Consider the following 26,413-nt stretch of genomic DNA (forward strand, 5'->3'; position numbering starts at 1 on the left):
GAGGCCAGCGCATGGGTGTGCGCGTCCGTCAGGGCGACTACACACAGACGTGCTCACACAGCCTCGTGCCGATTTCACTGGCATAATTAGAAACATTTGGGATCATTTGCAAAGGGAACACAAGCTCTGATGGGATCCAGATGCACCGCTGTGTTTTGCCGAAAATACAGGAACCCTTATTTACGAGGGGCCATTGCTGGCTCCTCACCCAGGGAGTTGTGTGTGTTTCCTAGTTTGTCCACATACTAAATGGATCTCTGGGAACAGATCATCCATTTTCAGGTCGGATTCAGTTTAATGGCTCTCGTTTTTGGTGAGAAAATGTGGCTTTGCGTGCACAATGTGCGCCTGGTTAGAAGTAGTAGACAAACAAATGTTCTGGCGGAAACAAAGTTTGATGAAAGTTGCACCGTCTTTAATTTTTTTTTTAAATTCATTTTATTTACTTCAATCATCTTCTTCTCTTGGTGTCATCTTCTTTTCATACTTTTTATGGATATCCTGTGGAAATGGAAAAACAGTCACATCATTAGATGCTTGTTTCTTTTGTGGACTAAGAAGCACTGATGGTCGCAGTCCGAACTACAACGATGTCACATGTTGGGAAATGCTGCCACCTTGTGGACAATGTAAAAACATCAGGGCTGTCCAGGTGATCCATTTACATTGTGTTTTGACTTTATTTGCAGTTGAAACGTGACCGTAATCTCTCAATTTTCTGCCTCTGTTGATATAAGGTGGGTTTTATTTTCTAAAGGGATTCTATAGCTAACATATTTGTGACTGTACAGTCAAACAAAACTTAATCTCATGTAAACAATCTCATTTTACCCTTTATCCAGCCACTTACCCATAATTGCGGTCTTCCCTCCTCTAGCGCACGTTCCGCCTCCAACTTTTCTCCAGTCCCGTCTTTGTCTTCTCGATTTGCCAACGACACAGACAGGACAAAGCTTCACTGTTAAGTTTGACTTGAATAGTTACAGGAAATCTGAACAAAACAAACATCAGTACCAGTCAAACTAAATCACATCATGTCTTGATACAGCATCTATGTTGTGTCAAAGATCTATCCATATGGAGAACCCTATGCGACTGTAACGCCCACGTTGGGTACAGATATTTGGGCGGCCGTGGCTCAGTGGTTAGAGAAGGTCAATTATCGGAAGGTTGGCAGTTCAATTCCCACTCTCGTCACAAAAAAACTAAAGAAAAGATTCCTGGTTTGGGCCTTGGCTGGGTCTCCCTGTGCATACACGGGCACTCCGACTTCCTCCCACAGCAAAATGTTGGGCCAATTAGTGATCTTAAATTGATTGTAGGAGTGAGTGTGAGTATGCATGGTTGTCTGTCTCGTTTGTCTCTGTGTGGCCAGGGTGTACCCAGCTGAGACGGGCTCCACATTAAACCCTACATGTCTAAAAGCAGAACTTTGGGATTCCTTTCGGAACTGACGCCGTTGTCTCCCAACTCAGCGTCAGCAAGTGAAGAGCTGGGAGCAAGAAAGGGGTTGGCTTCTAACTAGCTGTCTATCGATGGGGTCGAGCTGCACTGTGTTCTGTCCAGTCACATTAGAGCATGTTGGGGAGCACCGCTGACCTTTCTGCTGCGCTGGAGTCCGCTGATAAGATCGGCTTAATGCACCTGTCAACTGATCAGAACAGCTTTATCAGCCGTGCTCCCATCAGTCTCTATCCCCACTTCCTGCGTCATCAGAGAGCACGCTGTTGCCTCTGAACATCCACTGATGCTGGGCGCTGTAGAACTCTGGGGCATCACTCATGTGCCAGTGAACTGGTCCACGGAAGGAAGAATCCCTGCGGGGCACGGACGAGGGAGGCGGATCAGCACAAGCAACCACCTTTATGTGCGTACAAGACCGCATATCTGTGCGTGTTTACCCGGTGCTGGTCGACAGAGAGTCAGTCGAACATCAGGTGGTGAAGTCTTGAACAGCTTTAGCACTTTCTGCAGGCGGGGAAGTAAAACAACGATCAGAAAATCAGGATGCGCGCTCTCCCGTATAGGATCTTAATCATTATTTTAAAGACAAAAGAGTCACGGTGAGAGAAAAAAAACTTCAAACGACAATAAAAGCATCACATGAGAAGAAAAACTCAGGATCTCAAGTAAAAGGAAACAATGAGATACATCCACAGTATAGTTAATCAATTATATCTATAGAGCACTAATGCAATACTAATCAATCCTGAAGTAATTACATGTAATCATATAACAGCATAATAATCCATAATTAAGAGGTGGATGAAAATATCTTATGTCCTCTAAGATCATTAGAAGATTATTTATGGCATAAATGATGAATAAACCTCATTCTGCACATACTGGGTAGGACAGCTCCTTGAGTGACTGGCCGTTGATGGCTAACAGAACATCTCCCTCCTGTATTCTGCCGCTCTGCTCTGCGGGCTGGCCGGGGAAAAGCTCCTTTATCCGGACCAGGCTTCCAAAGTCCCGAGTGGGAGGATCCAGCTCGCACATCAGAAAACTAAACCCCAGGCCATTGGCACTCTTAATCAAAGTCACTTCCTGGGTGTTTTCTTGGGGGGGTTTGGAGCCAGGAGGGTAGGGACATCAAAGAGACAACGATTAGGTCAAACAATTAGGTCAAACATGGTGCAGACGTATGGAGGCCAGGAGGTAATTCAGGTTGGAAAGAAGAGGCAAATGGGAGGCCAGCAGGGGAGGAAGCAGATAGTTGACCCTTTTTAATAATTTTTTTTTTCTATTTACTTATTTTCAAAGCAACTAAATGATCCTTCAACCCCCACAGTGCAGAGTTTGTGAGTTTAGTGACAAACTAGAAAATGAATTCATTCATTTTTGGTCACCAATTTGTTAATCGTCATTCAGGTGATCCGGAGTGTTTTTTTTTTTTTTTTTTATATCTAACACCTGTGTTCTTGTAAATGTGGCACTGACGGCTTCTGCTCCACAGGTAGGAGGTCCTGGGGTATCTGAGCAGGGCGCTACGAGGGATTGGCAGCTACTGTTGTGGCTCACAAAGTTTTCAGAACGAGCTCAAGAGTCTACGTGTTATTTCCAACCAATGCGTACGTTTGACCGCAACGACGCCTTCAAAATCATCTCCTTTGGATATAAAAAATCCCACACGGTTTCCAATAAATGACGAACTCACAGTCTAATCTTATATTCTTGCCACTCCACACGCGGATGGGTCAGAAATAACACAACCTGGACCGGTTCGTAAAGTGATTTTGCTAATTCCAAATCCAAATTCCTGAGGGTGGAAATTAAGAGAGGAGAGCTGTCACAGTCCCCGTCACTCTCACATCTGTCACATCAGCTGGTTAGCTCAGTTTAACTTAGCTTAGCTTAGATTATTAAAGCAGAAAGGCTGGAAGGAGTTTGGGTTGTTTTTTTTTTGTAAGTGTACAGTCTAAACCAGGGGTCTCAAACTGATCCATGAAAGGGCCGGTGTGGCTGCAGGTTTTTGTTCCAACCCTGCAGCAGCACAGCCGACTTGTTTCATTCAATCAGCTGAACTGTCTGCACTGAAGGTCTTAACCAGTTCAGTTGATTGAATGAAATAAGTCAGCTGTGCTGCTGCAGGGTTGGAACAAAAACCTGCAGCCACACCGGCCCTTTTTACGGATCACTTTGAGACCACTGGTCTAAACAAAAATATGTTGTTTTTTTTAACAATTCAGAGGTGCTAAAAGGCTTATGTTGCACTTCAGGAAAAGTTCTGCAGAGGTCGGCGTTTTTTTCTTACAATGGACTGGTCTTATTTAGAGAACGTTGGTTTGGTTGGTTTGGACGTGGAATAAGCCGTCCATGTACAGATTTTAGCTGGAACATCTTCACGATGTTGGTGTCCGTGCTACTGCTGCTCACAGAGCACCACACCGACTCCACCTTCGGCACTCGTCATAAAAGGATGGTGTGGTCGAAATCGGGGTGCGAAAATAAAAGAAATGTATGGAAGGTTGTACGGCACCGGTCACAGGTTGGGGCACACCTAGCCATTCATTTAGAACCAGAGCGCAGTCGGACCTGAAGCCATGAAGTTTTTACAATGATATTTTGTCCTCTTTAGTCTTCGTTGGTGTAACAAAAAGGACCTGTGAAATCTGTTTAACGCCCTCTCTATAAGTAAAGTGGAACCACATAAGACGAGTAAAAAAGATTCTCGAACATCGCCTCCCAAAAGGGACCAAATGTGATCCACCTGTCTGCTTTTCAGAGGAGTAGGCGTGGTAAGATGGATATAAATAGACTGGTCAAAGGATAAGGGAAGCCAGGGGGATAAGAAGAGGGAAGTCAGGGTCGGTAAGGTACATCAAGATGAAGTGCAGTTCACCTTGAAGCAGTCAGACTAGCCCTGCCGCCTAGTCAGGAGTTTGGGGTTCCCTCAATCAGGATTTCCCTCACTAGTGTGATGTGGTGAACATTTTGAGTTGCTAAGCACTTGTGCTTATGTGGGTGGAAAAAAAAAAAGTTTTGGCAACAAATGGGTCCTTTACTTTTGAGGCACCTGAATAAATGTGTTTTGTGTGTTTAAGTTCACAGGTCTGAACCTGTGCTAAGGTGTCCTACCATCAGTAACAAAGCTGTAGAATCTGGATCGGTGAGATATCGTGCTGGGGGGAGTATTGACGGACGAGCAGCTGTTGAGTCTCGGATGGCTGGTAACTGGACTGAGGCTCTGATTGGACACACTGCTGTTGGTGTCACCGCTGAGAGAAACCTTGGGTAGGTCGACGGATGCCCGCTCCACCACCAAGTAGACTACCTAAAAAAGCGGGAAGGGGAAGTGGAGCGGACCAGAATGAGACGGAAAATTGAGAGTTGTGAGTGCAGCTTAAAGCTCAAAGAAGAAGAAGCCATGTGTGAACATCATTTAAAATTAACTGAAACGAAGTTGAAAACTATTTTGTGGTTTGACTGGTCAAACTTTTAAATTCTTTTTGGAAATCACGGACACGGCTTCCTCCAAACTAAAGAGGAGAGGGGCCATGGCCTGGCTTGTTATCAGCGTTCAGTTTCAGTATGGGGGTGCATAGTTTCTAATGAACTGGCAACTTGCAGATCTAAAAAGGGCACCAGAAATACTGAAAGGTATATTAAGGTTTCAGAGCAACACATTTTCCCATCCAGACAATGTCTTTTCCAGGGAAGGCCTTGCATATTTCAGCAAGACGATGCTCAACCACATGGTGCATCTTTGACAGCACCATCAGAGTCCAAGTACTGGACTGACTTTCCGTCTAAAGCTTTCTCCAGTTAAAAACTTTTGGCACATCATGAATCATGATATATGTCTAATAATCCCCAGGACTGTTGAGCAACTTCGATCCTATATGAGTAAAAAATATGGGGACAACATTTCTCCCAAAGGTCCAGCAGCTGGTCTCCTCAGTTCCCGGATGTTTTCAGACTGTTGTTGAAAGAAGAGGGGATGTGATGCAGTGTTAACGATGGCCCCGTCCCAACTTTTTGGAGATTTTGTGCTGCCACCCCATCCAATATGAGCTAATATTTTTCATTAAATATAAAGTGTCTCACTTTCATCATTTGATGTGTTTCCTATGTACCATTGTGAATGAAAAATTGTTGATTGACATCTGCAAATCATTGGATCGTGGTTGTATATATACCTTTTACAAGGCATACCAACTTTTTTGGAATTGAGGTTTTACGTCACATAGGTGTTGTGCAAAAGTGGACATGGGAAACTCATCCTCCGGGGACCATGAACATAATTGAACGATTTATCCAACAGTGCTTGCTAACATTAACATGAAAAAAGTCCACACCCTTGGCACAGCTAACAGCTCATCATCATCTTCCGCACATATAGGCACGTTGGTCATACGCTGTGCTTTACCTCCCCAGTTTTACTCAGACACTCCACAGCTTGCTGGTAGGTAAAGCCATGGAAGTTAACTCCATCCACTTCCAGAAGTCTATCACCTGTGAAAAAAGCATTGGGACAAATAGACATTTCAGAGTTATGAAACGACAAGTATAACCTGTATCTCATATTGGGTTTCTTGCCGATTCCCCTTTTTATCGTGCAAATGTCACGTGTAATATTCAAGTTATAACTCCTTCATGGCGCCCGCAATTTGCCATTTGTGTCATTTTCCCAGCTTACAAAAAAAAACCGGAGGCCTTATTTTACTCAAAGCAATACTATGTAACATTTCTACCTTAAAATAACAGTTTGAAAAAAATTGTGCGGCTAGAATGAGTTTTAATATTACGATTGGCCTGTCTCCTATGCCCTTCGGGGGTCTGAGTTGGAAAAACTGCGCTATGCAACTTTGCTGGACCGGCCCGGGAGCTGAGCGGAAGTACTTCGACTTGCTTTCTGGCACACCTACCGCAAAAACAAATAGACCCCTCTCACGCTCCCAGGTATAAGGCTAAGCTAGCGCAACATTGTCAGTACGATCATCATGGCAGAGGCACCGAAGAAACAGAAGAAGACGTTAACTGATGAAGCAAGGAAGAGAAAGAGAGAGGCCGACAAAGCAAGTGACCGGACTAGAGTTGCCTGTAAGGGGGAGCTCCATAATGGGCTTTTTGAGAAGTTACATAGTATTACTTTAAAGTATTCTATTCCTGAATGTTTCTCACTGTCCAATTCAGTCAGTACTAAAGAACACATATGCAAACTGTTACATTTCTTCCACATACACTGAACTTTACTACCTGAATGTAAACGTCCATCTCTCTCAGCGGCTCCCCTGGAACGAGGCTCTTGATGAAGATTCTTCCATTGGGAGGGTTAGTGTTTACGCCACCCTATCCAATCAAACGGATGTTCAACTTTCATTCCCAACATAGCGATACTATTGGTGATATACTGAGAAAGATGTTGCTCAGGGTGCTCGTATCATCTCAAGTGCCAGGCCAGAGTAAATTTAAAGCGACCTGACTGTTTTCATTCCCTCCTGTGTACTGCTTAGACTCATACTTTCAGTACTATGCCACATTCATCTGACAAATTAAACTATCCAAAAGAATGTTAGATTGTCAAACTTAGGTTGACATAAAGTGGATTATAGTCTGTGACTACTGGCTTACTGATAATTAAGCCATTTACAATGGAGAATAGACCTTAAGATTAAGAAACACTTCATTTTACACTGTGGTATTTCTTTTTTTTTTCCACAGTAGTTTGTGTGAGTGAGGTAACTCTTACTGTGTCTCTCTAATCCTGTCAGAATCACAAATGTTAATCAGCTTGAGTCTAACATACCTCATGACCCTACTGCTGGAGATGACTCACTGTGCCAGTTATCCTCCCTGACTGTTCATTCCCTCATGTTCAAATCAGAGTCTTGAATTGTAAACATATCAGCTGGATGGATAAAAGGTTTTTTTGCAAGCCGATACCAAAACCAGAACAATTGCAATGCCAGACATCTTTAAAACTTGTGATTTTGGGCTCAAACATTCAAACATTCACTTGTCTTTGTGTGGGGGCCACGTCTGTCAAAAACTCACAGAGATGCTGATGCCCAGATTTCCTGATATCTTCCTCAGCGCCACAGCAATCTCTTCCGGCCTCACGCAGTTCAGTGAGGGGGACTGAGGGCAGCTGTCCTATGGCCGGTGTAGACATCGAAAAAAATACCTGAGTATTGAGTCTGTCTTACAGCATGAAGAGGCCAAAGCACCCATATACACCACCTGAATTGATTAAGAAAACTATTAAGATTAACATCTTTACGACCCTACCTGTGTACTGGGGACTCGTACTTCGCGGGGCACGTTCAGCCTGTTGCTGGTCTTTGGCGTCATTACGACTGCAGCAATCTCCTCAAGGCTGTCGTCTCTTGACCGTGCGTCCGTAATGAGCGTCGTTTGGGACTCATACTTTCGCAGCATAGGAGAACGCATAGTGTTGGGACTGATGGGAACTGCAGGGGCGGAAAAAAACCCTGCAAGAATCAGTTCTGTTATTGCTGTCAGTATTTAATACACAGTAGATTGGTGCCATTCTCATATTTGCTTGAAGGTCAAAACAGCAGACTTGTAGACCTGCTTTAGCACAAAGCTTGCTGTAAGAAAAAAAAGAATGCTATTGGGTCCTTAGTTTTATAGTTTTACGTATACACACACACGTAATGGAACTCATGAAAGTGCACTTTGCCATCTTTACACATAGCCAATAGCAATTTTCATATACTTTCCAGTGTTTGTGTAAAGCTAAGCTAACCAGTTGCTAGTTTTTGTTTCGTTTTAAATATAAATATCCTCTAACTTTAGGATTGGAGCGCAAAAGCACATTTTTCAAATTCTAGTCATTTTTCTGAGGCTGAAAGAATTTCAGACAGACATCGTCACTCACTCTTAAAGGACAATTGTTTTATGTGCAACCGTCGTTCCTAAGTGCGAGCACACAAGCTAGGTTAAGGTTAACATAAGAGTAGCTTATTATATATCGTCCCGTATTTAGTACGGTGCTTTTGTTTCTAAATACGGGACGATTCCGTTTTTCAAGGGACGGTTGGCTACCCTAGCTAACTGACACCTAAGCTATATCTATTTTATTAAATGTATCTCAATCAGTTTATTTGAATCCATCTCAATCTAAGAGACGTGTGAAGAAATGTTACAGTTATTTATTAGAATTTTATTTCTGTATTTTTAGTATTTTAAAGATAAGGGGAAGTGTAAAGGACACTACTTTCTGTTAGCACGTTTTTCTCAGTTTCAGAATAGCATATTTAACACACACACACACACACACAAACTAAAACATGAGAATCGAGGCTGGAACTGATTTGAACCTTTAGGGGAAGGTTAGTCATTACAAACTGGCGTTTTGGGATTGAACTGAACTGTACAAAAGGCAATGAAACAGTTCTCTCGGGGCTACAATATAAAGAAAAAAGTATCATTCACCACTGAGAAACAATGAAACTTTTACATCTTTTAAAAAGAGAGCAGGTGAATCAGTAGAATAGGCTAATTATGCATTGAACAACATGACAGTCCAAAGAAAAGAAGGCGCAGCCACAACACCATCCCACTCATAGCCACACGCGTCCGCACAGAGCACCTTTCGGCTGTGAGACGATGAGCTGGACCTCCTCTGGGCTGCTCTGCATGACATCCGCCGCTTCGTTGAAAGTGACGCCCTCCAGGCTGACGTGGTTCAGAGAGATCAGGCGACCGCCTAAAAAGCGATGGGGAAAGGCAATTTTTGCAATATTCTGATACTTTTTTTTCTGTTTTCTTTTTTTTTTTTTTTACACTGCATTCCAGGGACAAGCACCGTGCGAGTACACCCGTGTCCAAGTTTGCACCAAAATTATTTGAAGCTACACGGAAATAAATAATTTATTCTTCAGTGGAAAAACAAAGTCATGTATTAAAGTGAATCTCATGTGAGTCTCTACCTGCTCTGATGCGTCCATCCTTATCAGCGGGTCCACCAGGCACTATGGAGGCAATATAGATGCCCAAGTCATACCGCCCTACTGTCTCCTCTCCAACTATCACCATGCCTGTATGGACATAAATCAGAAACTTACTAAACTATGCACCTTTTGACTGTCGTGTTCAAACAAGTCACAGTGCTGTGATTTTTCTTAACATGCCCTTATTGTGTTTCACCATGAAATGCCAGTCAAAAATCAATCAGTGTAGACAGCGCAAATACAGTCTAAATATGAAGCAGAGCGGGTATTATGATACTATGCCATCCACATATAGAAGCAGTGATAGTCTTACCCACGCCAAGTTTTGGGTCTTTCTTTAAGGAAACACATATGACTTCTCTCTCTGATGATGCCCCCAGTTTAGGTGGAGTTTCTGCGAGTCATACAGTTGAATAACACCGTTAACTTATGGTAGCAAACTGTTTTCCACATTGAGATGCTTTGGGGGGGGGGGGGGGGGGGGGGGGGGGGGGGGACTACATGCTGTCCTCGGTAGCAGCACCGGAGCACGTAAGGTGAACCATGTATGTAGATTGTTAGCTGTGGAAGCAGAGAGCTGCATGCTCGGTCATGTTGTACCTCTGGCTGCTGGGGAGCCAGACTGAGCTTCAGATCCAATCTTTGGAGAGCATGCCGGGGAACGGATACTAGTGCTGCTGCGCAGGCTGCTGGAATAGGTACTGCAAAGCAAACACATCCAGGGGGAAAACTGTTAAAATTAATTACAGTTATTTCATAAAGGCCTTCGTTATTTTTGTGCTTTTCACGCTATCCGGAACTGATACTCGAGGCGGGGTAAGAACTGTTTTTCAGCAGCAATAGTTTGTGTCGTGATTTGTGATTTTTAGTTTGTCACTTCCTGTTTTACTCCAACGTGGCATGGACCTCCGAAGGTGTCCTGTGGTAATGTGTATCACTGAGATGTTAGAGGCAGATCCTGTGACTTAGGAGTTGGAAAATGTTCACAACATGTCTCTGGTGTGTGATCTGTCCCTACAAACTGTAAATGTCACTCAGGGTTCTAACACCTGCCCATTTCTACTGCACTTATGATCTAACATATTCCACAGCTTGAAACTCACAATCTTTACAAGACAACCAGCATTATTTAAGTGGTAACATTCATTGGTTCATCTGTGTTTTGAACACAGAGTTGTGCTGACGAAAACAGCTGGACAACTAAATACCTGTGATGTTTTACTCGGGCCTCGATTCTGGCTGCGACGTCATCACACAGTTTGGTCAAGGACTCTTCCTGAGGTGTGGTCAGACCGCTGTCATCTTGCGGCGTCTCAGAACACGAGAGAGACTTGAGCTTGCTGCTCTGAGCACGGCACACCGCCGCATACTGCACAATGTTGTCCTCTGGACAAGGACGGAGGAATGATCATAAGTAAATGGTAAGTATGAGCAAGGGGATCTGCCAACTAGCAGAACGGGAGATCTGATGAACTGTACAGGAGGCTGACGGCTGACATTTGCGCCTCAGAAGACAGGCTTCACAACAGTAAGGTTTCAGTAACCTACCTGAGACAAGGCTGTGGCTTAGCTGGCGGGAATGCATCTCATTGTTAAACTTGTGCTGAGCTGAGCAGAGGTTGCACAGGTATTTGGCTATCTTGGACCTCTCTGTGACGAAGGTGTACTTCTTCTTGCTGCCTCGGCACTCTATTACAAATTTACGCCTCTGCAAAAAACACGAGGGAAGACTTTTTAGGGCCCGAAAGCAAAATCCGGTGAATAACTTCCTACAACAGGCTCACATTGGAGGAGATAGTTGCCGTTTCCCTCCAGTAGAAATTTTGAGCGGTGGTTCTGCCGCCGTCCTTAACATCATAGACGATGACACCTTTGGCACAAACCCCGAGGATGATCTCTCCGTCTGAAGGCTTTTTCTCCTGCATCACACGGTGGAACAGGACTCCATACTCAGGCAGCTGCTGACACACCTACAGGGGTAAACAGAATAGTAATCGTGGTTATATACGATCCTAATTCCAAAAAAAAGGTTGGGATGCTTGTGTAGAAATCCTGCAAATCTCACAAACCAACATTTTATTCACAGCAGAACATGGAAAGCAGGAAAATTTCGTGAAAAATATTAGCTTATCTTGAATATGATGGAGCCAATGCGTCTCATAAAGAAGTGGACAGAAAGGCTGGGAAAGTAAATAGAGCTAAACAGAGGCCGTTTGTTAAACACATTGCAGCTAGTTAACTTAAAACAATACTATGTAACTTCTCAAAAAGCCCATTATGGCGCTCCCCCTTACAGGCTTGGAGGTTATGTACGGTTAAGACACTGTCGTAAATCTCTTTCTCTTCCTTGCTTCATCAGTCAACGTCTTCTTCTGTTTCTTCGGTGCCTCTGCCATGATGATCGTACTGACAATGTTGCGCTAGCTTAGCCTTATACCTGGGAGCGTGAGAGGGGTCTATTTGTTTTTGCGGTAGGTGTGCCAGAAAGCAAGTCGAAGTACTTCCGCTCAGCTCCCGGGCCGGTCCAGCAAAGTTACATAGCGCAGTCATTCCAACTCAGACCCCCGAAGGGCATAGGAGACAGGCCAATCGTAATATTAAAACTCATTCTGGCCGCACAATTTTTTTCAAACTGTTATTTTAAGGTAGAAATGTTACATTGTATTGCTTTAACTAGCAACCGGTTGGGAACATGATAAAAATCGGGTATAAAAAGAGCACCTTAGAGAGGCAGAGTCTCTCAGAAGAAAGTTTCATTTGTCTACAAAAAATCTGGATTGCCTGCAGTCCACATCTTTGACCAACTGAAAACATTTGGCACATCATGAAATGCTCCTCAGTACTCAGACATTTACAGACTGCTGTTAAAAGAAGAGGTGATGCTGCACAGTGGTAAACATGACCCTGATCTGAGGCTGCCATCAAATCCAAGGTGAGCTGACATTTCCCTGAAACAGTAAAATGTCACACGGTATCATATGATATGTCCTCGATGTTCTGTTGTGAATGAAACATTGGATTTTGAGAAGTGCTTTAGTTACATTTTAAACAGGGTCCCAACGCTTTGGAATTGAGATCGGACAACAGATGCAGGATCTTGTCAAAAGTCAAAATCAGGACTATTTTTCAACCTTTAGGAATTCAAGCTCTGATTCATCTGTGAGCATCTGAGCGTTGTTGGCGTGAAGTCGCAGCAGCTCCCCTTGAATGCAAGGCAAGGCACGTTTCTCCATGACACTCTTGGAGACATACTGATCAGGCCGGTAGTAATTCCTACCGTACACCTAAACAGAACAGAATTTTAAACAACACATCTTAAATTTAACAGTTTTAGAACATGCTTTTGATGTTGAAACACAAGCTTTTAATAGAACGTGGGCTCGTGGGAAATGTAGTCTGCATTGAAAAAGTGCCTCCTCTTTGGCTGTAGAAGAGCTTAGTCCAATCAAAGAAAATTATCCTTACCAATGTCATATGTCAAGTTTGGAAACTACATTCCCATATCATAAGATATTAATGGAGGGTATGATATAACATTCTAGGGATCAACAGGAAGGATTTCCTAACCATTATCACGCCAGTTTTCACTATACTTCTTTAAATTTCATCTCTTGTGAGACACTCAACTTGAACTTTTATTTTTGCTTTGAATGCACAACCTCAGGCATGCAGTCTCCATACTCTGTCTGCAGGGCCAGACCTCCCAGGTACAGAGCAGTCTCCTCATGGCAGGACAGCCTGTCATCTAAAAGGTCTCTCCTGAGCTGGAGGTAATACTGATGACGGGTCTGTTTGTGCCTGATGGAGAAGATCGCACACATTTGGGTACTCGTTACTTGTCTCATGACAGGGAGTTAATTATATTGCAATCAGGAGAAGAAAACAAGGCGGTCATCGGGAGTGCCACGCCAGCATACATAGATGGCATCTTGACAACTGTAGCAACTGATTTGAGCTGAAAATGTCAGAAGGCAAACAGGGGTGGCTTAATGGCGTTAGCCGTAATACTGATCCCAGGCGTTATCTGAGCAGTTTCTGACTTAAACGGAGAAAATTAGCGTTGGTCAACCTTTCTTCTGAGAGCCATCAGAAGACATTGGGCCTCATGCAAGAACATTTTCGTATTTTTACTCTAAATTTCTCTCACTTTTTTCGTACGAAGGTCTCGTACGAACACGCCACGTCAGATTCAACAAGCGCTCTTAACTTCGGAAAAAGTGTGTAAACGACCTGCGTAAATGATGAATGCCACCAGTGCGTATTTAGGTGCACGTGCACGAGGATAGTAAATTTGCATACTCCACGCCCAAAATAATACAATATAAAGCAGTGCTTCCTCACTCCTGTGCCAGGAAGTGTTGAGTGTTGAGTCATGAGAATGTCATCAAGGCACGAAAATAATAACTTTACGGGCTCTGAGATTGAATTTCTGCTTTCAGAGATCCAAAAAGGACATTTTTAGCAGTGTCAGCAGTGGAATTACGGGACCTGCTAAAGCGAAGAAATGGGAACTTATTACAAGTGCTGTTTATTCCGTGTCACCTGCAGTTCGAAATGTCACCGAAATAAAGAAGAAACTGTTTGATATGAAAATGGCTTGAAAATGGGCTCGATGACTGCAACTAAAGCCGTGCAATCAGTTATTGCCTCATCATGATGGCACTTTGATGGGGTGGTCCATGAGGGGGCTCTTCTGGCACCACAGCTTCTGGTCTGCCTGGGCTGGTTCAGGTAGTGGGAGACCCTCATTCATGGTAATATTGTGCAAAACGCAGCATGCCAGAATAATCTGGCCTTCTCTGGGCTATAGAGCAGTTTGCCCCCCCCCCCGCTATATCGAGACACACCCACCTGACCTTCAGCTCAGTGCACAGGCTTTGATGCGTACATGTGTGCAGTCTATTGCTCCGATTAAGTTTGGCAGCTCAGCCATGGCATGAAAGTCCCACTTAATTTGTACTTGTTGGACAGTGGTGCATGGGAATTTGATGTATCGTGGGTGATAAACTGATGAGAATTTTTATGACCAAGGGGAGCGCACGACTCCTATCTCCCTCTGAAAGGTTCCTGTAGCTAAAAATCCAAGGGTGGTGAGGACCTGGACGTGTCGTGGAATTAGGTATAATCGTCGTGTTTCTCTCTGGAGTTGTGGCTCTAGCAAGCTGCATATTTGCAGCAGCACAGTCCTTGGCAATCTAAATCGCAATGTCAGCCATTTGTCTGCCTACGCAAGGATATTTACACGGTCTTACCAAGAGCCTGACACGCTAAGGCATCCAAAAGTAGAAAGTCAGCCACTGGTTACGCTTCCCATTGACCTTCTTATATACAGAGTCAAATTAACCTTCAATTAGTGCATAATTTAAGTCAAAGAGAATCATGTCAGCATCATTATGGGGTATAATGTATATATTTATTTATGTTTGCTTCAAAGTAATCAAATATACAATCCATTAGTCAAGCAAACTTGATTTGAATAACAGCGGACTATTTTACGAAACTCCTACAACAGGTCTTGGATCACTTGTAAATTGTATTCGTACCCGAAAGAAAACGTGAAGTACGAAAAAATTGGTGAATGCGCAAATTCTCTTAAATCACTCGTACGCACGACTTAAGAACAAATCTGTTCGTACGAACGGGTTGTTGCATGAGGCCCATTGTTTCCTCAATAACTTAGCTCCAGTAAATAAAGGCTACCCAGAAGAACTCAGATTCCTGGAATCAAACATTCAGCCCCACCCCTCTTGAAAAAGGTCGAGGAAAACTTACAAAAGGAGAGCGATGTCGTTGACAAAGAATTTTATCCTGAAGAAAAGGACAAAGGTGGTTGCAGGCACTTTCTTCCAAGTATCGGGAGCGACTTTGGAAATCTTGGTATCATTGTCCACAAAGAAAAACTCATTATCTGACCAGAGAACAAAGAAAAGACCAGAGGAAAATTCTAAGAGACTTGTTAAGGAATGAAACCATCGTGTCACAAAGTCCCATACAAGTTATCATATCCACTTATAGTTGTTCTCAGCAATGTCCTGTAAACATGTTGACCTTATGATACTCTACACACTCACTCAGTCATTATTTTAAAAGTCTTTTACCATCAATATAAGCAAGGCCAAAGTAGAAATGTTCCACAAGGTTTGAATGAGCCACAATCATGTCAAAGACGTCTCGTCCTCTGGATTTCTCTTCACACTTGACCAGAATGCTCTGGCCGTTTGGCATCACCACACTAAGCTCTCTGTGGGTGGTTGGAGATTTCCCCTTCCTCGACTGTGAAGCGGGACAACAGGTTGTGCAAAGTATACTATTAAAGAGTGTAACTATAGATAAACAGGCAAATTAAAGAGTAAATTTAACCCCGCCAAATTGTCACAAGGACTTTTCTTTTGCCATTTACTCACTAGTATGGATCCAGGCAGCTCCAAGACAACCACAGGCTCATCTAATACTCTAATAAACTCAGGACCCATGTCCTGCAACAGAAAGTGAAAGTATTAGGGAGATAGAAACTCAGCCATCATGAGTTCTGAACAGGACATTTGGATAGATTTGTTAACATTGTGGTATTTTAAATACCCTAAACAACACATATAAACCCATCTCACCTTCAGTTTCTTGTCATTCAGACTCAACGTGGACTCAAACTGTGTGAGGGATCTTGAGTTGGCGTTCTGATTACCATCCATGCATGGACTACAGTGGCTGCGGTTCAGGTGCTGGCAGCTGGTGTAACTCTCCCTGAGTCGACCTCCGAAGGGAATCCTGAGGAAAGTGAGTCTATTCTCAGTCTGATGGAAGGCGAGACCTGTCACTAAGACAATGACTCGTGACCAAACAGTAGGCAATATATTTTACTGGGAGAAACTTTCTGAGATGCTGTAGTTCAGAGTTGGTCCGTCTTTCGTAGTGTGTCTCTTTTTCTGTACTGTTGCATACTGTTATTTTTTTTTCATGCGATCCAGTAAGTTTAACTTGAATTTGGTTGACTGCCAAGTAAACAAAATACGATTTCACAGTGAGTTGCTTTGTACTATGACCGAAAAGAGTAAATGGGTTTATGACATTGGGCCTCATTGCAAGAACCGTTCGTACGCACAGATTTGTTCTTAAGTCGTGCGTACGAGTGATTTAAGAGAATTGGCGCATTCACCAATCTTTTCGTATTTTACGTTTTCTTTCAGGTACGAACAGAATTTACGAGTGATCCAGAGCTGTCGTAGGAGTTTCGTAAAATAGTCCGCTGTTGTTCCAATCAAGTTTGCTTGACTAATGGATTGTATATTTAATTACTTTGAAGCAAACATAAATAAATATATACATTATACCCCATAATTATGCTGAAATGATTCTGTTTGACTTAAATTATGCACTGAAGGTTAATTTGACTCTGTATATAACAAGGTCAATGCGAAGTGTAACCAGCGGCTGACTTTCTACTTTTGGATGCCTTAGCCTCAGGCTCTTGGAAGAAACCGTGTAGATACCCATGTGGAGACAGACGAATGGCTGACATCGCGATTTAGATTGCCAAGGACTGTGCTGCTGCAAATATGCAGCTTGCTAGAGCCACAACTCCAGAGAGAAACACGACGATCAAACCCAATTTCACCACACGTCCAGGTCCTCACCATCCTTGGATTTTTGGCCACGGGAACCTTTCAGAGGGAGATTGGAGACAGATCGGGTGTGTCCCAGTCCTCTGTGAGTCGTGTGCTCCCCTTGGTCATCAAAATTCTCATCAGTTTATCACCCATGGTACATCAAATTTCCATACACCACTGTCCAACAAGTACAAATTAAGAGGGACTTTCATGCCATGGCTGGACTGCCAAACATAATCGGAGCAATGCATACGATGCGAATGATGCACTCGTGCTGTTGTGGAGCGCACAGAGCTGAAGGCCAGGTGGGTGTGTCTGGATACAGCGTTTATTTTCATGTTAAACCATTTATTTTTTATTTCAGTGACATTACAAACAGGTGACACGGAATAAACAGCATTTGTAATTGCTTCCCATTTCTTGGCTTTAGCAGGTCCCGTAATTCCACTTCTGAAACTGCTAAAAATTACAGATTTTCCTTTTTGGATCTGTGAAAGCAGAACTTCAGTCTCAGAGCCCGTAAAGTTGTTCTTTTTGCGCCTTGATGCCATTCTCATGACTCAACACTTCCTGGCACAGCAGACAGGAAGCGTAGCCTAATATGGTATAATTTTGGGCGTGGAGTATGCAAATCTACTATCCTCGTGCACATGCACTTAAATATGCATGGATGGCATTCATCATATTCGCAGGTCGTTTACACACTTTTTCCGAAGTTAAGAGCGTTTGTTGAATCTGACATGGCGTGTTCGTACGAGACCTTACGAAAAAAGTAAGAGAAATTTAGAATGAAAATATGAAAATTTTCTTGCATGAGGCCCATTGTTTTAGGTTCCAAAAGTCTCCGCTCTAAGATATATGAAATATAGTTAGACTTCATACCCTGTGGAATCAACTGGATAAGACGCTCCTGAGAGTGTTCTGGGGATCTTCTTCTTCAGCGTCCATGTCGAGTTGCTAAAAGAACCTCCTGAAAAAAAAAATGAGTGTGGAATTTCTTGACAAGCACTAAAACTTTGAACATGAGGGTTTGCAAAAATCTAAGTTGTGGTTCGCCAAAGTTTTTCATCTTATTAGCTTTCTTGCAAAGAGTTAAATGGGAAGGGATTGATATTTTCTTAATTTGTGTGCTGAGCATGAAGCTACAACTGGCAGTTAATTAGCGTAAACTAGCTTAGCTTAGCATAAAGGCTGGAAGCAAAAATGACATGTCAATTTCTTAGTAAATTGTCCACATATGGAGAAAAAAAACCTGACATGCGTCATAAAACATGTTTTAACTCATTTGTGAACTTTTCAAATATTGTTCAGAGTCTCTGCTTCCATTCATCATGCAGAGCTAACAGGCTGCCACCAGTCTACAGTTAGAAATTATAGTGGTATATAAGCTACATGAGGCAGTCAGGTAGATTTGCAACTGCTTCTCACACAAAGACTAGAAAAAGAGTGTAACGGCTAGCCTGTGTCAAAAGCTTAACTCTGACTCTGAAGCACTTTGATGCATCATATGATGAGTGCTAAGTGCACTTATAGAGGATGTGAAGGGACTTGCTGGGACAGAAGTGCCATTTTATAAGGATTGCTCTCCTGTTACTTTAGCCAAGTGCCATTGTTGGCTGGTTAGTTTTTGTTTTGTTTTGCTAAAAAAGACAAATCTAATGGAAGAGGCAAGAGATAGAGAGAGACAAAAGGAGAGAAGAAGAATCTCACTGATAGTAATTAAATTATGCAGGCAAATGCAAAATCTGCTCATTGCATGAGATAATTTCTTGTATTGTGCTAAAATCTGATCTCCTGCAAAGTCCATTCCCTTTTATAATACTTCTAGATACATTTAGCAGATGTTCATTATTATATAATTATATTATGTGGATTTTATAAGCCACTATATTAATAAGAAAGAGGCATTTTAATCTTGAAACTCATTAGAAACATGTTTTTTTTAGGTTGCAGTGGACAAAATATGTTAATCTAGCATTTGGTTATGAAAAGTGGAAATGGACTGAGATATAATTTTAGAGGTTGATCCTCAAGTTTGAACATAAAAACACATAAAAAAATCTTGAACTTGGAGTTCAGAGTCAGTGCCCACAGCAGCCCCAAAGTAATAGAGAATACAGTATGACGTCTAAACGAAGTGTTGCTCTGTGTAGCGTACCTGACCACACAAACCGTGTGCTTTGGTCATTTTAATCATAAGCTCCCTATCGTTGTTAACTATGTCCATATGTACAGTATAATGTTAATGTATTTGCCGGCAATTAAATGACTAGACTTTAAGAGATGCTAAACCCAGCTTAAAGACTTGGTGCAGAAGAAAACAGTTAGCCACAGCTTTTCAGCTTATGCACTAATTAAAGAAACAAGATATGACAATTTGCAGCCCATTTAAGTGACTTAGCTTACTAAGCTGTTTCCTCTTTAATTCAATAAAAAGGATGGATGCATTCACTATAAAGTTACGCACTGGTTTGTAAATTACTGTTCTGATATCTTCAGTTTAGCATTTTGCTATTGCCTCTTTAACTTCTTTGGAAATGTGTGCAGCAAATGTGCTTTTTACTTTGAAAATTAAACATAATGCTACCTTCTAAGAGGACATGTGCTACATTCGTTGCCTTTCTTTGTTCCTCTCTTGCTTAGTGTTCTGTCCAAGTAGCTCTGTTTGAGCTAGTGGTTTGCACTTATAGGCTGGGTAATGCTAACTTAAAGTCACTACAGTCTTGTTTGACATGTTAGAGACATGTTTTAGGGATGCTGTTAGATGAGTTAGTTTTTTTAAATGATTAAAACAGCACACACTATCCTCCGTTCCTTCTTTTATCCATGTGTGCCTTCTGTTTAATGAGTTGTTTAATGAAAATTACATTGAATACATTTCAGGCTCATCATTATCACCTTTTTAATTTATGTTTCTACCTTAATTCTAACAAAGTTAGATTTCAACAACATGAAAAAAGCAACTGAGACTATTAGCTCAGGGAAATGCTTACTGAAGTCCTACATGAAATGAGAAGAGGGCTCACTTTCTAGCCTCCCAAGCAACTAGACTTTTTCCAGGAACCAGGTTTTTATTTTTACTTGGCGAGCAAACATAAGAGTGGTATCGATCTCCTCATCTCTTGGCAAGAAAACCAATAAGCACATTCCTGAAAAAAGTCAAACTTTACCTCTGGCAAATACGATCAGTTTCTTACTGTGTAATCTGTCTCTGACCACCTGACTGCGGTCTGTTAGCTGGGATCCGTTTTCAGTCATGGACACATGATCAACCTGCAAAGACATCACTGTCCAGCTCAAAGAAACAAGCAGAGATGGTGTTCAAAGAACTCAAGTATGAGAGCAAACTGGACTACTGAAAACCAAACCTGAGCTCACCTCACCAGCAGAAAATAAATGAAACAAATGAGTCACCACTCACTGAGTTTCTGTAGACATCTTCGACCAGCTGCCTAATGAGCCGCTCGGCAGGAGGCAGCATGGAGGTCTTGTGGTGAAGCTCGCAGGTCTCCTGCACCGTCAGCAGGTCGGTCCGTCTCACCACTGTGTCCTCGCACATGCTCAGCAGCAAACCCTCCAGCTCGGGGCTCACCTGGACCGGCTGAGGAGAAAACACGGGCGACAGCAAAATGGATTATGTGCAACTTCTGAAAACATGAAAGAATGGCTGTAAGCAAGATTTGGCAGGGGAAAGAATGTACCTGGTTTTGAGGTAGATGATAGTCAACGCACCAATAAAGAGTCATCCCCAGTGAGTACACAACCATCTGAGGAACACATACGTACTAAATGTTTAACACATTAATTACTAAAAACGAGTCATTAGAATCAAAAAGAATTGAATTTGCTTTCCGCTTCAGCCCTCGGGAACTACACAGAAGCTTTCCAGAGTTTTCCGACCTTTTCAGCTGCAGCCCTGGTGGAGGCAGATTGACCCTGCTGGACCTCAGGGGCTGTGAAGGAGGCCACGTCTTCATATCGCATGCAGCTCTTGAAGGCCAGGCCTCCGTTGGCTGACAGCAGCACTGAGCCTGGGCTCAGCACATTGCACAGGTTACCTGAACCTAAACAAGGGAGTAGACCACAAACCGGTCACCAAGAAGTTTTGCCAACTTTCTCATGTGCTATTTAGCTGATTGCATCGTTTCTGTTTGGTTGCCATTGTTTAACCCCAAAGCCTTTGCCTAAAGCAAAAAAAAAAAAAAGGAAATGGGTTCAATGGCAGCTGATAACGGCTCACCTTTTTTGGAGATGTCCAGTAAGGCGTCAGTGGTGGCGAGAAGCAGACACCACACTTCATCCTCCTCTAGCGGTGAACCCCGGGCCTCCAAGACTTCTGCCAGGGTCACAAATGTACCCATCCTGCTGATATACACAGAGACACACATAAGTATATCCAAGTGTTGCATTATGCACACGAATATAGTTATAAGCTCTCTTTTGTTGCAGTTTCACAAACTAAGGTGTTCAGTTTCAAAATATACTCGGCAATATGCACGTAGGTCATTTATCTGTTTTCTATTGTTCCACAATATGCTGTCCAGCCTGCCATGTTTTCAAATGGAGTGATTAACTGATCGAGAGAAGTTGACACAGTGGCAAGTACTGTTTGCTATTTCCAATCAAACAGAGTTAGTTCCCTAATTAACTAGAATCCCAAAGACACCTGGCATAGTGAACACTTGGAGATCAGAGTGTTAGACCAGTAAGCTTATGGTTTAGTGGGATTTAAGAGAGCTAAAGAGAAACCAATCCAGTACCTATTGTCTGTTTAATGTACATCGGTGTGATTTTCATTGGGAATTTAAAGAGGTTGTTTACCGATGACTTTACAGTATATTGCGTGTGGAAGCAATTTTAGTAGTAAAGAAAAAATAATATTAATTTTACCAGATTAATGACTGATACACAGTTTTTTAAAGATTAGGGAAAAAGAATCACTGCAAGTTCGCCCACTATGCCTGTACTGTTGGATTCTTTTTTATTTCATCAGCAATACTAGTCCTTACTGGGCTATAGTGTTGAGCATTTTAAAGCTTACAACATAGGATTTACAGATGGTTTACTGAGAATTCCACATCACTTTTTGGTTATAATCATCATTATCCTCCTCCAGTTTTATACTATTATTTAACCATAATACGGGCAGGAGAACCCTGTAAGCCTATAGCAGCATTGAATTGTGTACCAGTTTCCGTCAGTAATAGCTCCACACCTGTGCGGCAAACTGAAACAACCTTTTTCTGTATGGACTATAAAAACAGTAAAATACAGCAAGCATATCCTTTACACCAGGCAATTAAAAAACCTTGAAAAATTGGATATTTTTACCTATGCCAAATCAAGAAACTCCTCATCAAAAAGTAACGAACAGCGCTCAATGCAGTTGTATTGAACCTGTTGCAAAAATGTCCTTTTTTTGAAGGTCTGACATTGTTTTGTCCCTCAACAGAAATTCAGCACATCAATGCTATAGTTAAAAAGATAACAACAAAAAAACTTCATTAATCCCTGAAGGGGAAAAAAATATTGCAGCCGTATGAATAATTGCAATAGCTATGGTCTTGATATAGAAAAATAGAATGACAATCAGCTCTACAGGTAGTTGAAGTGCAGTTCAAATCCTCAGAGATTGGCTTTATGTCTTGTTTTTTCTGGCTTGGCAACAACTGTGGTGAATGATGTCACACAGCGTCAGCGGGTAACTTAGCTGAACTCTCTCAGTAGACAACATGGGCAGAAGCTCACAGCCATCTGTTGTTAACAAGAGCTGCATTCCCTGTTACCTCTCTGGCTGCAGTCATTATCTGCCCAGATAGTCTAAAAACTAGGTCGAGAGGTGTTGAGTCATCACTGCCATGCCTCTGTGAAATAAATAATATTGCATTGCTGATATCCTCAATGCATTCTTGTCAAGACTCCGAGACCATCCATTTTATCTAGCAGTGAGCTCACATTTCTCATTACCATCAAGAAAAGAAATTATTTAACTTTCTCATCTTTTCTCTCCATTTTTCCCCTGCTCTGCATTCCAGACATCTCCTCTTCCACTCATTTGGATTCGGAGTCTTGTTTTAGGTATTACTTGGGCTTTGAAACGCTTAATCAGCTGCTCCCGGATGCAAACAACTTTCCAGCTGGGATGGTTAAGCATCTCAACAGAGCCAAAATTACCAGCAGAAATCTTTCCAGCAACAGAGCATCCAAACCAGTTTAGAAAAAGAGCGTTTCAGAGATCAGCAGTTTCGCATTAAAAAGGTCATTAGAAAATCTTGAGAAGATACAAAGAAAGACATATGCTATTAGCTTCTAGAACATGCAGTTCATTCTTTTGGTTCTTTTATCCTAGTCCCAGCAAACACTATGTCGCTGAACTTTACTTTGTGTCACTTTTATATCAATTGCACAGACTAGGTCCACATAAAGCAGTTCTCATCACAATGACGAAGTGTCGCATTGCAGACCGTTTTGGAAAGGACAGGCTTGATACACGGACGATCTGTGGTTGAGAAAGTATAGTGACAAAATATACAAATACCTCATATATCTAATCTGTTTTCCAGGTGGTCTCTTCAGGTAATGTGCAACAATTAGAGACCTTCAAGAAAAGATCTCTGTTGTCTCTCTTTATGACAAGAACAGGCAGAGCCCATGCAGGGTGTGAGAGATGAAAGGCTGTGAGGGATGAAAGGAAAAACCGGAATAATGGGCCCCTATACAGTGAACGGATCTACTGGCTTTTTTGTGCTCATCAGACAGGCGTTTTCCAGTCTGATTTGATTTTAGTCCCGTATAAAACAACTGTACGATCGTAGCATGTGCAGATGTGCATCGTAGCATAACAGATTGGAACTCAGCAGACATCCACCATGTTCTACTCATACTGCACTTTGGGTCAGCTCTGCCAAAACTTTCTGCACTTATGCATTAATTGATCCCAAGTTTCAGTCTGAAGTCCAGAAGGTGGCAATAGCATGCCGACAAGAGGCAGGTGAGTTAGCATGATTTTCTTGCCAAGGAGTTTAACCCCATCTGTGTCTCCCTCTACTACTACTCTTTGGATAAAGAATTGCAGATGTAGGGATAACAGCAAGACTCCACGTTGCTCTCATTCTTCAGCCCGTCTTCTTCTTTGTCTGGTGTTTTCTGGTGCCATGGGGAGGTCGGTGACTTATGAAGTCGCCAAGCTTACGATCACCACAGTGTGCACGGCTGTTCGTGAGTAGCCAGCAGATGCTGAAGAAAAAGACGATTACGTCACACGGACCTTTCACACAAACAGACGTGGAAACCGTAAATTGGCTTTTTAGAGGAAAGGGTCACTTTTCTCTGAAGCGATGAGATGTTTCTATGCTTATGGGAGAGGTGTAATGCTTGGTTTGATCATAACGACAATGATGTAATTCACACGCTATGACCTTCACACTCTGCAGTTCTCAGCCCAGTTTAACACCCAAAGGAGATTTTTATCTGACACGACATTGCTGTGGTCATCATTAAAACACCAAATGAGGGAATATACTTTGGAAGAATACAGATCGATCCCGGCGGTAGGCTTTCAGAGACTTGCAGAATAAATGCGTGGTAACCCAGCCACCTTACTGAGAAACTTTAAGTCTACCTTTCCTTTAATTTGTCTCTTGTCTGTATGGATATTTTAATGATTAGACGCTAAATACTCAATCTGTAATATTGACTGTTACATCTAAAGTAAAGTTTGATCAAAGCCATGAAAAGGTTGAAATGAATAAGAAGATTAATTAAAGGAAGACACAAAATACGGATGTCGGAGTTTTTAAAGACAGCTTTTGTAGCACATAACATGTCTGTATGGATCTCAAAGGTTTTGTACTCTGACTCGAAACCTGTTGTACAAACCGGTTGTACCCTTTTTCCACTTTGCTGTGAGCCAATCGGTGGAACTTCTCACTAGTCATTGATTTAGTTCATAATGTAAGCAGCAAAATATCACAATAGACATCTCCAGTGGGATAAGGGGGGGGGAACATAATGTGCTACTTCAGAAGTTTATAAGTGGTAATGTTTAGAAAAGTGCTGCGTGCCACGTCTGATATTTTCCCTCCAACATTTCAAAGACAAAAGAAAAGGTCCAATTTCCTTAAATCTACTTCCACCAGGTAAAAAGGGATAGGGTCCACCAGGGAAAGCTGCAAAACGTGTTACAAAATAATTTTACATTTAAGGCGGATCATGTGATCATGTCTTTGCTACTTCTGCTTGCTTGTCTGGTGTTCAGTCACTGCAACAAAACACCGCTTGGAATCCGTTTAATTATGTGACCCTGCCAGTTTGACAGCTTGCCAAGTAACCCAAGCTCTGTTAATCAGGTTATGGGCACTTTAATTTAAACTAGATAACCTGGGGCTGTGGGACCTGCAGGGTAACAGGATTTTTTGACTCCCAATGGCAGGAAGGTAATTAGTGATTCTTGTATATTAAATAGAATAGAATAGACTACAAAAATACTTTATTCATCCCCCAATGGGGGAAATTCAAATTAGTCAAGTAGCTCAAAAAATGATTGTACATCAACAACAACAATAATAACACCAATTCCAATAAAAACACTACTAGTAACCAATAATAATAAAAATAATACATAACTAAATGAATAAATAAATAATAAAAAATAAATCAGTATAAAGCAGGAGTTAGCAGAAATATTTTGGCCTCTTTGGGCAAAACTCCCAAAATGAACTTTCAGCATATTCTAATTCAAATGATCTGAGATGAAAGTAGAAAGTAGCACCTCGTCTTGGCAGCCTTTTCATGCTTAAGAAAATGTGGCCAATCACAGAGCGGTTCAGACCAGATTGTATGAGGGGAAATCAGCAGCTTCAACGTCCCACGCAGAACGTAGGATATTGTAGGTGACTGGGTTAAACGGAAACAACCTATATTCAGGGTAGCTCGGGGTTCAAGGCCAGTTTGACACACTTAAAGAGAACGCAAATGCTGTGGTTCTCTGGTGCGAGGAGCTGAGGCCAAAAAGGAAAGACAGGAGAGCTGTCTTTTTCTTCTTTTTTTTGCGCCACCCCATTTTTAAGCATCCCCTTGGCTGATAACTGAATCCACTCGTAACTTTTTACAATTCATCACTGTGTTACATGTCAAAATATCTGGCATGAAAAGGGCCCATTGTTTCAGTATTTTTTTTATGACATGTGACCATGTGACATGTCGGCACGGAAACACAAACGCTGATGCCAAAACATATCAAATCTAGTGAGGCGTTCTCTCCGCCAGAGAATGAAAAGGCGCCACATCGCCGACACTTTTGGTGTCACTGCTGACGTTTCCTCTCCGTCCCCACACTGATATTAGCTGACCGTTTGCTGCCTTGCTCAGCGGCACCCTGTCCTGCAA

The 26,413-nt window shown here is 42.2% G+C and overlaps 1 protein-coding gene across 1 annotated transcript; it reads right to left on the bottom strand.

Annotated features, from left to right (window-relative positions):
* Nucleotides 1-1,779: 1,779 nt before the first annotated feature.
* frmpd2 (FERM and PDZ domain containing 2) lies at nt 1,780-21,387 on the bottom strand. Its single transcript, XM_075457109.1, is given in 28 exon segments — nt 1,780-1,817; nt 1,902-1,968; nt 2,347-2,561; nt 4,582-4,777; nt 5,873-5,958; nt 6,703-6,729; nt 6,732-6,795; nt 7,501-7,599; nt 7,735-7,916; nt 9,062-9,178; nt 9,402-9,509; nt 9,736-9,816; nt 10,023-10,123; nt 10,613-10,808; nt 10,971-11,130; nt 11,207-11,392; nt 12,554-12,706; nt 13,082-13,220; nt 15,195-15,330; nt 15,521-15,695; nt 15,827-15,898; nt 16,031-16,187; nt 17,909-17,996; nt 20,224-20,299; nt 20,448-20,627; nt 20,728-20,793; nt 20,927-21,090; nt 21,267-21,387. Coding segments are annotated over 28 exon segments (3,450 nt in total).
* Between the last annotated feature and the right edge of the window lie 5,026 nt (nt 21,388-26,413).

The sequence above is a fragment of the Odontesthes bonariensis genome, chromosome 23, assembly GCF_027942865.1.
Source record: "Odontesthes bonariensis isolate fOdoBon6 chromosome 23, fOdoBon6.hap1, whole genome shotgun sequence".
Classification (NCBI taxonomy): Eukaryota; Metazoa; Chordata; class Actinopteri; order Atheriniformes; family Atherinopsidae; genus Odontesthes; species Odontesthes bonariensis.